General features: G+C 38.6%; 1 protein-coding gene across 1 annotated transcript in view; it reads left to right on the top strand.

Annotated features, from left to right (window-relative positions):
* The window catches only part of MPP7 (MAGUK p55 scaffold protein 7), a gene marked incomplete at both ends in the record, with an annotated part of 97,377 nt that extends 80,614 nt beyond the window's left edge, over window positions 1-16,763 (top strand). The window contains 6 exons of the mRNA XM_079538680.1: window positions 4,449-4,619; window positions 10,477-10,557; window positions 12,316-12,409; window positions 13,502-13,610; window positions 15,024-15,167; window positions 16,584-16,763. Coding sequence (XP_079394806.1) covers window positions 4,449-4,619; window positions 10,477-10,557; window positions 12,316-12,409; window positions 13,502-13,610; window positions 15,024-15,167; window positions 16,584-16,763 — 779 coding nt within the window. The remainder of the gene's footprint in view (window positions 1-4,448; window positions 4,620-10,476; window positions 10,558-12,315; window positions 12,410-13,501; window positions 13,611-15,023; window positions 15,168-16,583) is intronic.
* Between the last annotated feature and the right edge of the window lie 265 nt (window positions 16,764-17,028).

Genomic DNA, 17,028 nt, shown 5'->3' with positions numbered 1-17,028 from the left:
TCTATTTTCTGTCCTTGATTTTTGTCAGTGTTATGGCTTGTGGGTTTCGAGCTCTGTGTGCGTTCACATTCCGATCTGTGAACCAGGATGCTCTCTGAATATCCAGACTTCTCTAAAAGGATACGTACTTCAGACACACATCAGGTCGTCATGAAGAGTGATAGAAGAGTCATCTTTCAGACGGCATTATGTTCAGGGTTATCAGATCTGTTATGTTCAGGGTTATCAGACTATTAATTTGAACTCTCACCTCTAAAGTGACTCAAATAAATTTCACAATTTTTCACTGAATTCTAATACTTCAGTTACAGTGTAGTATCAGATGTTTCTGCTGTAATTTCCTGAGGAACTGCTGGGGAGAACATTAGGACCATGTCTGTGCCAAGCTTAAAATGCAGTTACATTGCCTGAACCTTTATCAACATATAGTAGGTATTAGATGAATATCATCTGTTTACTAGTCTCAACTTTGTCTTAAAAATCCAGACATAATCTAAATTTTTATTAACCCTGCCTAAATGTGCAAGCTGGGAATCAGTCCAGAAGCAGGCAGCGTAAGACGTCTGCTCTGTGTTTGTGCAGTTGCTGTGTAGCAATAGAAATACTCAGTATACGAGTGGGTATAAAAAAATGACAATATTTTGAAGGGGAAAAAGAATATCCAGAAATATCTCATAAAAAATTGCACCTCGGTAATGACCAGGGTGCCACAATTACTTTTGTCAGTAACATGCATGTGAATACCAAAAGTACTTGTAAATTCATTTACAGATAAGCGCCATTTGTTCACTACAAGTTGTGTAAATTTAGACTAAATTCCATGAAGAATACACAAAGTTAATGCAAATTTTAATCCTTGTTTTACTGAACAAAAATGAACGAAGCACGTGTCCGTGCCTTACAGCGTTCTGGAGCCTTCCTGGTGAATGTAGCACATGTGAATGTAAATTACAGTACTTCCTTTTAGCGCAGTTTCTCTTTGTGAAATCAGCTTTCTAACTTTGTACACATACTTAAATCCAAATTTACTCAACATAGTCACAATTTTTGTTCCCTTCTTTAGGATTTTATTATTAAATCTAAAGAAATGCAACATTTTACATTGTTGTCCTTTAGAAGTGTTTTAGGACTGGATATGTTTGCGCACTGCCAGTTTTCAGTCTGGATTTCTGCATGAAGCCCAGGCAGCTTTCTCTGTGCAGATGTAAGGATGTACATTGCCAGTGATTAGAAGACAAATTGGGCTGTTATTCTAGGCTCGTTTGTTTGTTTGTGTGTTTACATTCCTAATCTTATAGAGATAAGTAATTCCTCTTGGGTTGTTGTTGGCCCTTATCTAAGTGTTAGTAACAGCTGATGATTTTTGTTTCATGTTGAGGAGTGCCATACGGTTTGGAGGCATTTGAAGCTGGAGAGCATTTGTTCTTCTTATTTTCTTCCCAGCAGCTATTTCACCAAACTTGTTACATTCCAGGGGCAGTTTATGGGTTAGTACGTTCAGTAGCTTCTAGTCATGTAGCTGAAACCAGTGGACTGGTGCAAGCTTCCTAGTGCTCACAATGCTAGTCACAAAGTTTTCCCCACAAAGTTTTTATAGTCTGCATTCTTGGCAGCTGAGATTAATTTTTGCTGATATCCATATTCTGCAGACAGTATAGGTCACAACTCCTTTTGTGTTCACTGAGTTTTATTTGATCAAATATCTCAGGCAAGTAATTCCTTTTCCCTCTGTTCTATTTTAGACGTTTACTTTCAAGCTTAATCATTTTATAGAAACTTTATTTTTCTATTGGAAATCAATCTTCCTTTTGTTTTTCCACAGTGATTTTCTCTATATTTTTAATAATGCTCTATAATTAATTTAAATTTATTAAGTTTGATTTTCATCTTTCCTAAATTGAGAAATATGCAAACACTATGAGTGCTTTTTTGCTTGCTCATGAATGTTCTCCTGCCTTGTGAGTATAATGTAGTTTCAGTTCAGCTTAATCTTTTCACGCAGTCGTAGCTGCCCAACATATATTATAAATGCAAAGTTAATAGAAAATATTTATTAACAGTTCTTTGTAAAACAGCTTCTGAAGGTCACAGTACAGTTAAGCCACAAACATGAGGATAGATAATCACAGATTTGAGAGGGGGAGAGACATGTTTCAAGGAATGCAGTAGCAGTACCATAAAAATGGAGGATGTATTGAAAACAGTCTGATCTCTTGTCTCTGCACTGTACGTTTTCCTTAGTTTTGAAAGTATCTTAAAGCAAGCCTTTTCCAAAAAATTCCAGATATTTAAGCTGAAGTTAAGGAGCTGTTGGTAAATGTGCTGCTGTGAGACAGCTGCTCAGAGGCATGGAACTCTTGGTGTTTGTAAGCCTAAAACCAAAGTGGTACAGAGGGGATTGGTTGGCTTCAGTTGTTGCCTACCCTCATTCTCAACAGTGGAGTGGGGAGATGCTGGCCCTGTAGCACAGAACGGAACCTTTGTAGATATGCAGATGCTGTATGCTGTGACAAAGCTCTTTATTCTGTCAACTGTTTAGAACTAAATGGTAAAGGCTTACCATTTTTTCTCTAGATGCTTATACAGTACAATTTTCAAAACAATTTTCAACTTGTTTTTAGAGCAGTTTTTTGATCTGGAGCCTTCTATGAAATTTACAGCCCCCTTTTGTAGCTGCTGTTACTTTTAACCTTTCTTTATACAGTTGTGTATGCAGTTAGATGAGGTGACGTAGCACCAGAGAAAGAGAATTGTAGTGGTTGGAAGGGACCTCTGGAGATCATCAGTCCAGCCTCTCTGCTAAAGAAGGTTCCTACAGCATCTTTGCATCCTAATGGATTTTCACTCTATACTGGACAAGATCGCCTGGGCTTTCTCTTGGATGTGTTTACAGTTATCAATATTTTGACAAAACTTTTCTCACTGCAGTCACTTCAGTGTTAGTGTTGTTTATTTGCATAAGAAAATAGTATATTTCAGTATATTTTGGTATGTGTTCCTGTCTCATATTTTTGTCACTCTTCTATCTCAGCCCAGCTCTCAGCCCAACACTCTTAAAAATACCGGTGTCCTGTTCTGTAGATGTTTGCTCTTCTTCATCGGTTTTTATTTTACTTATTCATATTTTGAAGTTTTATGTGCATGTATGCATGTATCCTGAATTCCTATCGATACAGAGATTTACAGCAGCAAAATTAATTGGTTAACATTATTTTTGATCCAGATTCTGCAAAGATTTGTGCTAAATGGAACTGTGCAGAACATGCTAAGCCTGTAACTAAGCTCTATAAGATTTTGCTTTTAAGTATTTGCAGAAGCGAGTGTTGAATTTGCCAGATACTGCCTTTGAAGATGAAACTGTAATATGACTACTTCTCAAACACCTAAACATACGGGTTTTTACAAGTTTATGAAAATATATTGCTGAAAAATTTGGGGTCACCAAAAGTTTACGTATGTTTACCGTCCTACAGAATATTCCTGGGGGGAAAATGGTGTCAGGATTTTTTCAATAATTTTAAAGTATGTGTAGAATTTGAGTTTTAGTTTCCTGTTCCCAATTAATGGAATCAGTTTTGCAGTCCTGCTAGAACAAAAGTAGTGCAATAGAGATACTGGTAAAATTAATGTAAAGAATTTACTGAAGAACTGTAAGGTAACCATTAACAAATGAGTCAAATTAGTTTTTAAAATACAGTGTTAGAAGCCTTTTTTGTACTGCTCTGTTTGAATACGCTTGTGATCTCCTTTGTGATTATTTGAAATACCCGGTCTTGCAGATAGATGCTGGAGATGTAACGCTGTTGACACAATTGGAAATTGTAAATGCAAGTTTAATAGGAATATTAACTTTCAGTTTAATGCTAACATATCCGTCATACGGCAACTGTATTGTCTAACATGTTTCATGGTGTTTTGGCATTTAACTAACAGTGTTTGGTTTTAGTCTTAAACATCTTCAGGAAAGGTTCTGTGCGCTTTTTTATGGTGTCAGCATGGACTCAAGCACAAAAAGTTATTCAAGGAATTAATTTTCATTAATCCTTTCAACCACCAGATGTGTTCTTGTGTTGTATTTGATGTGTCTGTATGCCATGATGATTTAACAGAAATGTATTGTGTGGTATGAGAGTCTGTACTGCATGAATGTTTTCCTTGTGTATGCATACTAATGTGTAAGACACTCAAATTATCTAAATATGTTAACAATTTACTGTAATTGTTTTTACAACTTGTTGCAAATGTCATGATCTAATTGGTAATCCTAATTCTTCAGTTTAAGTAGGCAACTGATACAGTTTAAAACCGCGGCAAAAAATCATTCTAGTGCCATGGCTTATTTAACATGCAGTATGTTCTTTTATTTCATGCACCGGTTTGGAAGAGACTGTTTACAGCTTTGGATAGACTTGCTTTCTTATTTTGAAAAAATCCTGTTCTTATTGCAGCTGGTTTTAGAAGAAGCTTTCGCCTTAGCAGAAAAGATAAAAAAACAAACAAATCTATGTATGAGTGCAAGAAGAGTGATCAGTACGATACAGCAGATATCCCAACATATGAAGAAGTTGCAAAATATAGACGACAACCTAATGACAAATACAGGCTTGTAGTTTTGGTTGGTAAGTTGTTTTCCTTATTTTTAACTTGGTAAAACTTCGGACTGCTGATTAGCGCAGTGCTTACCACAGAGTAATTCAGCCTGGAGTAGATCTTAGGAGATCAGCTTGTCCAGCTTCCCACTCAAAGCAGGAGCAATTCTGAATTCAGAGCGGGTTTCCGATGACAGCACCCTTGGGAACTTGTCTTCCTACTATGTCTTCTCTTTTGTTCCTACCATTCACCTCAGTGAAGAGGAAGGCTACATCACCTCAATAAGTGTTAGATGGGTGCTGGTGGGTCCCCCTGAAGCAGTCTCTTCTCCAAGCCCTGTTCCCTCAGCTTGTCTCACATGTAGGTTATTCTTCATCTTCCTGTAATCTTAGAAACTCTTTGCTGACCTTGCTCCAGTTTATCAGCATCTTTCTTCTAATAAAGGCCCCAGTACGGACTGACCATTTCTTGCAGTGTCTAATGGGAAGAATCTCCTCCATTCAGTGGCTATCCCTTTGCTGATTTAGCCCAGGGTAGCACTCCTCACTGCAGTGTCCCTGTGGTCACATGCTTAGCTCAGTTGCTGCCTGGTCCTTCAGGTCCGTTTCATCTAATCCGCTCCACAGCCAGTCAGTCCTCATGTGGTACCGCAGTCTGTTGTATGTGCAGAACTTTGCATTTGTCTTCATCAAATTTTCCAAAGATCTGCCAGCCCATTCGTGTAACTTGCTGAGGTCCCTCTGTGTTGCAGCCCTATTCTCAGACAAGTCTAAACCAACCAGTTTGGCATCTGCAAACTCAACAGGGGGTATTCTGTGTCGGCTGACATTTTTCTTAATGAAGCTATGAAGTGGTACATCCTCCAGTAGACGCCCGAGGAGCTCCACTTCCAGTGAGTTACCCAGTACAGTATAGACCAATAGCCCCTACCCTTCAATTGTGATCATCCCTTTACTTTTCACCTGTCTTGTAGACCACCAATTCAGATACAGTATTTCAACTAATATGTAAGGATGCTTTTGGAGACAATGTCTATAGCCTTAAAATAAAAAGAGATAATATTTAAATATAGCTACCATGGTGACTAATCTGAACCTGTTTGTCCATCTGTACTGAAACTCATAAGAATTACGGTAGCACTCTGCTCTTGTAAGAGATCAATCAATATAGCAGAGTAGAGAAAGATGAAAAAAATGAAATAAATACTTGTGGTCGGTCAAGGCAGAATATATACATGGAGAGCAACAAAACCTACTGTGCTAGAACAAGTAAATAAGCAGGTTGAGAGAAAGGTGGATGAGAGGTGGGCTTCTGTGTGCCAAGAGCAGACGTAAACATAGCTGCAGAAGACTTAAGATGTCATCCTCAGCTTTCTGTTCCTCCGTAATCTGCCACTGCTGTAATAGCATTTATCATCTAATCAAAATGCATTGCTTCAGTCTCCTAAAAAAAAAGTGTATATACATATATATATATATACAGGAAGTATATTATCTTAATTGCTTCAAAGGTAGCCGTTGGAGCACCAGTGAGTGTAACCATTGCAACCAATTAATAATGTCTCATTAGTTATTGTTTCTTTTGCAGTAGAACGTAGGCTGTTGCATCATTAGTAAAGTTTCCTCCGTTCTGAAAATAACAGAGCAGAGAAATACGACCTTCTATCAGGGTCTGTTTTGTGCTGTTGAGTAGCTATGTAGCTATGTTTTTCTGTCAGTCATATCCAAGGGAACATTAAGTTTAGTTTTTAATAAACAGCTTTGTCACTTTCCAGAGCTAAAATTCAGCCACCTACTAGTGTGATCATTGTGAGATTGTGGGCTATATACAAGCAGTAATAACATGGTTGAGTTGATTTTACAGTTACATCAACAGTATGTGGTGCAAAAGTGTGATAAGTAGACTTTTTATAACAAATTGCATATGTCTGATCTAAAGAATACCTAGAGATTTCATTGGATTTTTGTGGTAATAAATCAAGTGAAGAAAGAGTGCTTTTTTAGTAACAAAAGCAGTTCAGAAATTTATTGCAGACTTCAGTAATTCTAATATTTTTCTCTGGATATTAAGAGCAGCTTAAGTCTGGCCAATTCCATAAAAATGTCTTGGGCAAAATGTGGAAAAAGTAGAAGAGCTAAGCAACACAGGTACAGTAGGAGTGAATGCATTCAACAAGCTTTTGTGTGCCGGTAGCAGCATAGATTATAGTGTGTCAAATAAAAGGTGGATACTGTTATCAGGAAACAAAGGGACAGATAACAAATTTATAGCTTTAATTGGTGAGGACACTGAATATCTACTGTGTTATGCTAATGCCTAATGAATAATTTACTGTTGGAAGGCTTTGGGGTTTTTGTTATGTCCTTTTTGTCAGAGAGAGTTTGACAGCTGCAAAGGAGAAATTTCTTTCGGCCTCATTTTAAATTGATCTGCTCTAATTTACAGAATGCAAATTGCACACACAGTAATTTTTAGTGCCCTGTAATGTGATAGAGTATTAGTCTCAGCCACAGCTAGATGTATTAGTTTGTCAAGCTTTCACCCCCTCTGCAAATGTACACTTATGAAGAAAGCCCTGTATATCCTTGGGGCTAAAATAATGGATAATCTGGAGTGATAATATTACAGATACTTCTGCTGTGCTGTCTCTCAGATATTATGAATGTGGTGAGTCTGCTAAAAGTGAAATGATCCAGTACCATGTGACCACTGTTCTTCTGATAACTTACCATTCCTAGGCCACAGAAAATCCTTAAGGTCTTCAAAAATATTGTCTGGATCCGAACTGTGATACTTTGCGGCCTTACCAAGCTGAGGCAGAATGTTTTGATATGAAACATACTGTTTAGGCAATAGAATTTTCATTTACATGAACAAGGAAAAAATCCTTCTCGCAAACGCTTCTGCTTCAGTAAAGATGAAGGCCAAACTATATGACCATGCTATACCACGTGAACCACTTGGACAACAAAGAAAAAGACTTAGAATTGATACCTTCATTAAACCTTTCTGGCTGAACGATCAGAAATCTACATTGGCTAGCCTTGCCAGTCAGAAAACCAGTGTCAAGTCCCAATCCTGCTTCAGTGCACAGTCAGTCTAGAAGTACCTTCCCACTGCTAGTTACAGTTTACTGAAAAACAGAAAAATGAGATTCTGTTTTCCTGTTTCGCATGTTGTTGTGTCATGGTTGGACATACGTATGCAGTCACTGCATTAGGCTGATCCATTTTACTGGAGAAGGAATAGTTGAGCTGTAGAACCTCAATGCACCTTTTCTACAGGGTCTTTGTGGTCTCAACAGAGGGCACCTGACTCCCAGAGTCTTTTCTGAAAGACCACTTTCAAATGAACCAACTTCTAGGAGATCCCTTTGTGCCTGCTGCTGAAGAATAACTGATGAGGTTAATCATCCTGAGACCTGAACTTATTCTGTTAAACAGTTTTTCCAGCTTTCTTGAGGCATATCTGAATAGTACAAAGCTTCATGCACATTGTAGTGATTGGTGGTCTACTTCTGCAGGTGACTGTCAGTAAGAAGAATTAGGTGTTGCAGTTTGTTTGCGTGGGATACTACGGTTACTTGGTTGATGTGACTAAATATGGAACAGCAAGTAAAGTAAATGTTGCTTTAGAAAAATAAGCAAAGTATTACTAAATCTGTCACTGAACCACTTAATATTGCTGCCAGGGGTGAGTTACAGTAAACTAAAATAATGCTACAGCTATGTGTCCCACTTGCTTGGCATTCTGCAATGAGAATCTGGATTGTCCTTCTCAATCCTAGTGTTTAATGCTCATCTTTAGGTCAAATCAGATTCTAATTATTAAAAACTAGCATCTTTGTAGCATCAACATGAAAATAAGGACCAGAATATAGAAGTATTCTTTACACTGAGGAGATGTAGTGCAAAAAGAAGCACAATGGGGATGGCATTACTACCAGGAATCAGTCCTCAGTATTCATATGCTGCAGTTAGGAGAGTTCTGTGCTGAAAAAGAGGAATCTTCACCTTCCAGTAGTTAAATTTAAAGATGAGTTTAAAGTGGTAATCTGGAAGGGGAGACAGCATAGTAATGAGGTTTAGATCTTAAAACAGATCTGATCTAAGTTTCTAAAGCATCCACCACAGTAACTAAAGCCTGGACTATTTATATATAAATAGAGCTGAAAGCATGTTGATTTAACAGTGTATAGTCTAAGGAGATAATATTTGCGTAGATATGATGTGAAAAAAAATTTTGCTTGAAAGGAATTTAATGATTCTTTTTACTTGAATTCCACTTGTTTCATTCAATGTTAATAGAATCTATTGAGAATTTTAAGTACTTTAACTACTTTTCTGGAAAGAAAAAAGGTATTTGTTTAAATAGCTGTGCCATTAAAAGAGGAAAAAAATAGAAAGCACAAAAGTAATGTCATTATCTGCATGACACATTGCTTTTCTCTGCAGACATGCACCAGTAGAGGCTGCTGTACACCATATTAAATAAACATTTATACTTACTGATAGATTAATTTACTGGCAGGTCAGAGATGGAACTTGAAATGTAGTTGTGTGTTTAACTTATGTAAACATATAAAATTATAAATGCAGAAACTCTAGGACTTTACAGAGCAACCATAGTCTGAGGGTAGTAGGAGACGCTTGCTTTTCATCGTCATGTGTTTCTAACCACACAGGGTGGGTACAAATGAAGGTGCTGAAGCATCAGTCGTTGCTTTTTGATGCCAGACTCTCATTAGTAATTAACCGGTATATCACTATTTCATTAACATACTTATTACATTTTGTATTTCTAATCTCTAAAATGCCTTTATTAGAAAGAACTGAATGCATGGTTGCATCACTTTTCATACAATAGCAAGAATTTTCCATAATGTGCATTATTCTCATATCATTTGGGATATGATTAAATGATCCTCTTCTACATTTTGCTCTTGACCTGACTCGGTGGAAATAAAGACATCAGAAACCCATAAACCCTCAGCTGGGCTTCTTCATGCACATATCAGCATGAAATAGGGTACCTGTGGGTAGGAAGTGGTTTAAGAACCATTATCAAATGGCTAAGAGTGGGGGGCACATGAAAAATCAAAATGCTTCCTTAGTAATTTCTAGCACGGCAATAGTCAAGTGGAGGTGGACGGGATGGGTCAGAAAACAACCATGCAGTCTTTGTTTCTTCCTGCCAACCTCCTTCCAAGAGTGGTCTCCCTTGGCAGCTGCATGAAGAAAGAAACATTTATTTTGGAGCAGTTCAGACAGCAGGCAGCGTACAAGCAGAGTTTAAAGAAAACCAACAACAAAGAAGGAAACAGAAGCACCCCAAATGGGTTGTGACCAAGAGCACCAAGTGCATGGAGAGGAGCTGCCCTTCCTTCTTCTTCCCACTCATTCCTGACCTGACCCCTCGAAAAGATGGAGAAGAATGGCCTTCACCTGCTGGCTGGGAGGCACTGCTCCAGAAGTTTGAGATATTCTGGCAAAATAAATAATCATGCCAATTTTGATTAAGGTTAAGGTGCCACGTCTGTGTAGGGCCAAGGATGGGGATATGATGTGTTGAGGGTAGTGGAGAAATTGCTTTGCCTTAGATTAGATGACCTTGAAGGGTCCCTTTCAGCTCAAACGATTCTATGATTGAACTTTTTCCGTGTCTTTTTTCCTCAGTGGTAGAGTCAGGCCAGACAAACTACTGTCTGTCCCCTCATGTTTGTCAGCATTGTATATCTTAGGAGAGGCTATAACCATAGACATTTCTAAATGGTTAGAAGATAGTTTGTATTATAGCTGTGTGCCTTTTGGACTTACCTCAGAGAGCACTTGTGCCTGAAGATGACAGGCCTGGCTGCTGGGAAACAGCACTGTTTCTTTTTTTTAGGACCAGTGGGGGTTGGACTGAATGAGCTCAAACGAAAATTGCTGATCAGTGACACCCAGCATTACGGCGTAACAGTGCCACGTAAGTAGAAACAACTCTTCTGTTCTCTTGATGCTACACTTGGTTCCCTTTATTATTGCATTAACTGAAGGCACTTTTAAATTTGAGTCTCTAAATGCATGCTTGGCATCCAGATTACTCTTCTAATTTTTGAAAGTGCTGCTGCGGTAGTATTTTAAGTAGCATTGATTAAATTGATAGGATGTTTTGGCTCAGAGGCACTGCAGTAGATTTTTACTACAGGTTTAGCGTGATTGATGTCAGCGGTGTTTGGTAAATGAAACTCAGCTAAAGAACACGCTGGATTTAGCTGCAAAGCAGTGAAAAGTACTCTGTTAGCAATGCTTGCTTTCAGCAAAATGCCCTTTTACATTAAGGCTGAAAAATAAAGATGGATGATAAACAGTTTTGAACCTCGATGAATAAATGATTTTAATCCTTTGATTAGCTTTAGAAAAGTTATTTGGGGATTTTTCTCCCCTCTTTCCCCTGTCTGACCGTGTCGTGTAATTTGAATGATGATGAATAACATTGTTCTGAACTAAATTCTACAATACTTTATTGGGTTTTCTTTCATGTGGAGGGCTTGATAGTGTTAGCTGCTCTGCCATTTCTTTGTCTGTTTGTACTTGTAATTTTGCCTCCTACATGGATCCTTCAAATTAAGGGTCCAGCACTGAATTCAGGAATTCATGTTTTTCTTTGCAAGTACAGGTATTCTATAAAAATACATATGAATGAATTTTCTAGGTAGAAAAATGAATACATTTGTTTTCAGCAAGTCATTTCATTTGCAAATATTTTCCTCAGCTGGGTATTGAAAACTGCAACAAAAAAGCCAGATGTTCCCAAATATTTAACACACTGCATATGCAGTCATTTGCCCAGAAGCATTTCTCTAAAAATTGCCAGGATTCATCAAGCTGCCTTTTCTTTTTTCTCTTCCAAATTTGTGGTTATAATTTAAAACAAACAAGTAAAGAAATCCTTCTCCCTGAAATTCAATAAGTCAGGACTTGCGTGGAGAAATGGCATTCTTGGAAATATTTCTCTTTGTGTCAACCTAAGAAAAGCGAGCCATCAAATGGCATTCCAGGCTGTGCTTCTGCAAGCAGGTTGTGTGTGTTCACTTACGATGAAGAATATGTGATGCTGTAATATGCATCTTGTATTAAATATGATTTTTAAGTGTGCTCATTACCCATAAGTGGCAATCCCACAAGTTTGTAAGTAGAACCTTTATGCCTAGAGCTTGAAGGCAAGTAAAGATAAAGCAAGACCGCTGGAAGAAAAAGGAATCACCAGGAAACGGAAAGAACTAAATCATAAAATTCACGCCCCGTTTCTTTACTGTCATACTCCACATACCATAGCTGCAGTTGTTGCTAATGAATGTAACATTTTATAAATCAGGTTGGTGAACTTTGTTTCCCTTTATGGTCTTGTATGCTAATAAGTTTAACGAGTGGCGAAGTTGGGGTAATTGTTATGAACTGCTGCTCATTTTATTATTCAGCTGTCCTCATTTTATTGGATTTTTCCGCCACTTAATAAAAATGATAATCTGACACTTGTCCAGTAGTTTTTTTCCCTGTGTGTGCTTTTAAACTCAATCCCGTCACGTGCTGAGTGCCGCCTCGTGTCACTCAGGAGTGAGGAACCGCTGTGCTGAGTATTGCACAAGGGCTGTGGGCTTCTGAATGTTTCCTGAACTGGTTTGCATTATATTGTTTTGTGCATCCTTTCTTTTTTTTTCTTTTTCTTTTAATGAAACTGCAGACACCACCCGAGCAAGAAGAAGCCAAGAAAGCGATGGTGTTGAATACATTTTCATTTCCAAGCACTTGTTTGAGACAGACGTACAGAATAACAAGTATGTTGAAGAGGCTTTAACTAGAACCACAGTTAAAACAATGGCTGTGTTATAAAATGGGGCTGGTTGTAATTTTAGATAGTAATTCAAAGTGGATGTAAGCTGTAGTGATTTGAAGATGTTGGATTTACATTTTGATACATAAGCAGTTCAAAGAAGCTGAAGAAACAAAAAAAAAACCAGCAGAATATACAGACAGAAATGCTTCTGTGCTTCCAAGTGCTTCCACTTCAGCTCATCGATAAGACCCTGAAATTGTAGGTGTTGAGGTGGGGGAGCTCTCTTTCATGGGGCATTATCCTTGATGGCAGTGAAGCCTTGCAGCACTGGGAGATGGGGGCCTGGAAGTGTGCTTGAAAGGGCTGCAAACGTGCTTGAATCAATGTTTGTGTAGTTCTGCACTCTTTCAGGACAGGCGCTTCCTGTGCTTTTGAACGTAGAGACCTACAGAGAAGCCCCTGTCTGTAAACACTCCAGAAATTAAACTAAAATGAAGACAATGGTAGCATCGTGCTCTCTAGCAGCCTGTAAAATATTGCAGCTTGAAATTCTGTCCCAGCGTTTCAGGGGGCAAAAGTGTATTAGACACAAAGCTGTGGGTTTTATGGAAACTTCAAACTGTGCTTTGCTTTTTTGGCAAATTCTACTTGTGCTTTTATAGCGCATAAGCAGCCGCCTTGGTTCCATTAGCACTGTCGTAGCTCCTCCTCCTCTTCGAGATGGAATTTGGATATTCTGCAGTGTGCAATGAAATTTCAGTAGTTTCTATTGTTTAGCTTATCCACTGTTTTATTGCATTGCATTAGTTCAGAAAAAGAGGTGATGGAAAACATTAGTGGGCTGTTGGACTACGGTGCTTTTTTCTCTTTAACTGTAATACAAGCAGGTGTTACTGATTTGAACGTGGTAAAATAGAAGATTTCTTAAAATTGACATGTTGAAGTACTTGACAGCATTTCCTTTATAAAACATGGTAAAACTCGCATGTAAAGTAACATATATTTGCTCCTGAATCAGATCTTATAAACCAAAACGATAAGTTTTTGCTGGAGAAAATGGAAATGGTTCTAATGTTTTCACCCTCTGCCATAGGTTTATCGAGTACGGCGAGTATAAGAACAACTACTATGGCACAAGCTTAGACTCTGTTCGGTCAGTCCTCGCTAAAAACAAAGTCTGTCTGTTGGATGTGCAGCCTCATGTAAGTAAGCATATCTTTTGGAATCCTGTAGTTCTCCGTGTTCCGTAGGATTCCAGAAACTTAACTGTTCTAAAAAATATATTTTATTCCATCCTGAATTACTATCAAGTGGGCTTGATAGGTGATTTTATCACATCAAGACTTGCTGGAAGGAGAAGAAGGAAACTCCAATACATATTGCTAGTATTCTGCTCAGGAATTACTGTGTTGAAAGCCCACAGCATTAATACCAAACACATTATAAAATGCTTCCAAATTTTCATTCATCTTTTTGCTGTTTTGTGTTAAGAGGTTCTCTCTGAAACTTAAATTTCAGAACGGCTTTAAGCTGCCACGCAGCCCAGCTACTGTCCTACGTTTAGTGGGTCTGTTCATGCAAAGAGTTTTCACGTAAGGCAGACACAAGTCAAGGAACATGCTTGGTGTATTGTTGGCCAGATAATTGTTAGATAGTTGTTCCTGTCTAAGCCATTTGTTATTGCCCTGACTGTGTCTTTCAACCCAACTCAACAGCTCCTCTGGGAATTTTTATTCTCCCAATAACTGCAGTGCTTTCAAGAGCTGGACCAGTTTGTTTATACAGAGCCAAAGTATTTCTTCTCCAAGGGTGGCCAGCCTGTGGCTTCTGAACCCCAGCAGTTTGTGAGCAGTTCCCGGTGCATTTTTGGATGTGGGGCTTTGCTTAAAGCAGCAGCAAGTGGGCTGTGCCAGCACAGGAGCAGCTGGGGAAGCCAAGGTCACACCAGGAGAGCTGGGCTGGGGCTTCTGGGGCTCAGTGAGAGCACTGTGTGTCCAGTGCAGCCCAGTTTTTCAGTGAACCACTAAATTCTCCAGAGGACCTGGTCTTGTGAGCCCTTCTGGGGTCATGTTCTCTGTCACGTTGTTTTCTTGTGGGCCCTGGCAATGCAAAGATGACCGAAAGCTGGCTGGCCATCCCTGCTCCACACTGTGCTGCAATCAGAGTTGTAGACCTCTAATTTCATTGGTAGGATCACTTCACTCTCTCAGGAACAGTAACAACAGGGAGTTGTTTAGTGAGTACACAGCACTGAAGAGAAGAAACAGCTGACCTCCTGTGATTGTGACACAGGCTCTTGCACACACTACTTTTCAGATGTTACTGCTAAAATGTGTAGAACTTTTCCACTCCTGCAGTACTCCCTGCCCTGCCTTCCATCCTCCTCCTGACTTTGGGCACTACTTTACGTTAGTGGAAACAAAGAGTTATCTTACCCTTCACATGAAAACTCTCCTTGTAGGAATCAGTGCTGATCAACACAATGGGATGGCAGTAACTGAAAGACAGACTTCTAGAAGTGCTTTGTGGGTTCAGTCTGGTTAGCAGAGGATTTCTTTTACTGTGGTAAACTGCGTTGTGAAAAATAAGCTAATGAAAATTTTTCCTCTTATCAGACAGTGAAACACTTACGGACATACGAGTTTAAGCCCTTTGTTATATTTATAAAGCCACCACCACTTGACCGCTTGAGAGAGACTAGAAAAAATGCCAAGATTATTTCAAGTAAAGATGATAGGGGAACTGCAAAGCCCTTTACAGTAAGTATATTTAAGAGTTTGTATTGTTTTACCTTGGAAATAAAGACTATTGCTGGGTCTCTATTCATAGTACTTGTCAGGGCTTAGACAACCTACACATTGTTTCCCAATTTCTGTCACCCTAAACTTGCTGTGATGTTCTCATTCTTTGCTGTGCTCGTAGATATTCACTTGTCCATGGTCCTCAGCATGAGTTTATGTAATTGAAGAATGCTGAGGATTTCCTTTAAAAAAAAACATTTGCATTTAGATGTTTCTATTTATGCATATGAATTTCCTTGTATCATTTCTAATTTTGAATCTTATATTTAGAGGAAACCTGAAACATCAAGCGTCAGTTGAGACAGTAAATGCTGCCTTAACAAAAAGACCGTATTTGTGGATAAGATACACAACTAAAAAATGTTACAGGGAAATGAATATTCTAAGAAAGAAGGTGAAATATCTAAGGAAGCAAAAGGCACAAGTGCTGCATCTTGTCGATAATCAGGGAAAAAATATTAGTTATTACCCATTAGTAACTTATTTACTTCCTGGAAGTACAATGAAAAAATATTTTAATTGAAGCTAAATGAAAGCCAACCATGGTTGCACTTTGTTATCTACATGTACTGTATGTATGATTTTCCTGTACTCAGATATAAGCTGTTATTTAGGATTTGCTAGATTGTGTTTTTAAGCTGAGTCATGAACAGAATCATGGGAATGGATGACTTAGACAGAGCAGATCTAGATACATATTGCCTCTTTATTTTTGTGACTGTGTCTTTGTAGGATATGTTTTTGACATAGTTTGGAAATAATGTATTATAACAATACTTTCTGTCATATATAAAATGTAAGAGGGGTTCATTCTTAAGAGCAATCTTCAGGACATTGTTTAGTTAGGAACGTTTTACTCATAGTTGTGTCATCAATTAAATTCCTAAGATTTGTTCCCTCCCCAAACATGAATAGAAATGCACCCAACCAGGCCCAAACAAGACTAACAAGGCACAGGAAGACAGCTCCTGCCAAGCTTTTAAAAGAAAAAGGCTGCCTTGTAATATATCATGTGCTAATAGCAAGCCGAGACTTAAGTAATGAAACTTTAAAAGCATCATCGAAATAAACAGCTAGAAATGTTTTCCACTAGTGCTGCTAACAGAAGATGGCTCTGAAATTGCCATGCAGTGACAAGTGTGTTATTGCAAGAGGAAAGATAAAAGAATTGTCCATCTCCATTGGGCAAACTCTGCTTGTAAGAGTGTTCCCTGAGATTATCAGGAAGGGTAGTTTCTGCATTTTTTTTTTTTTTTTTTTACTAAAAAGCCCCATTTCCATTACTTCCATAAGCAAGTAGTTTTCACCACATTCACCACAGAATTAGGTGACTTGTTTCTGTGGACTGACTGTTCCCTGCACTGATCTCATTAGGAAGAAGATTTTCAAGAGATGATTAAGTCTGCCCAGGTGATGGAGAGCCAGTACGGCCACCTCTTCGATAAGGTGATCATCAATGATGACCTCGCAGCAGCCTACAGTGAGCTTAAGGCAACCTTTGACAGACTGGAGACTGAGACCTTCTGGGTTCCCGTCAGCTGGTTGCACTCGTAGCGTTTCGCGTTCACAAGGCAGCCAATGCATCCCGATCCAGACGTGTGCGTGGTTAGGCAATACTTAAGGGGCATTTTCTTGGGAGAAGGGCTTTCTAACTCTACCTGAGCAGCAAGTGCACTCTTCACATACTTGGCACTGGTCTTGTTTTCCCGTGTCTTCATCCTCCTGTTCACAATTTTGGGACAGTCATGTGGAACCGAAGTCTTACTAAGATCAGTAAAGCGAGCAAATACTCGTGTAACAAAACTGCCAAATGTCTCTC

Source organism: Tetrao urogallus (genome assembly GCF_951394365.1).
Source record: "Tetrao urogallus genome assembly, chromosome: 7".
In the NCBI taxonomy this organism is placed as follows: domain Eukaryota; kingdom Metazoa; phylum Chordata; class Aves; order Galliformes; family Phasianidae; genus Tetrao; species Tetrao urogallus.
This window is presented reverse-complemented; position numbering and strand designations above follow the sequence as displayed.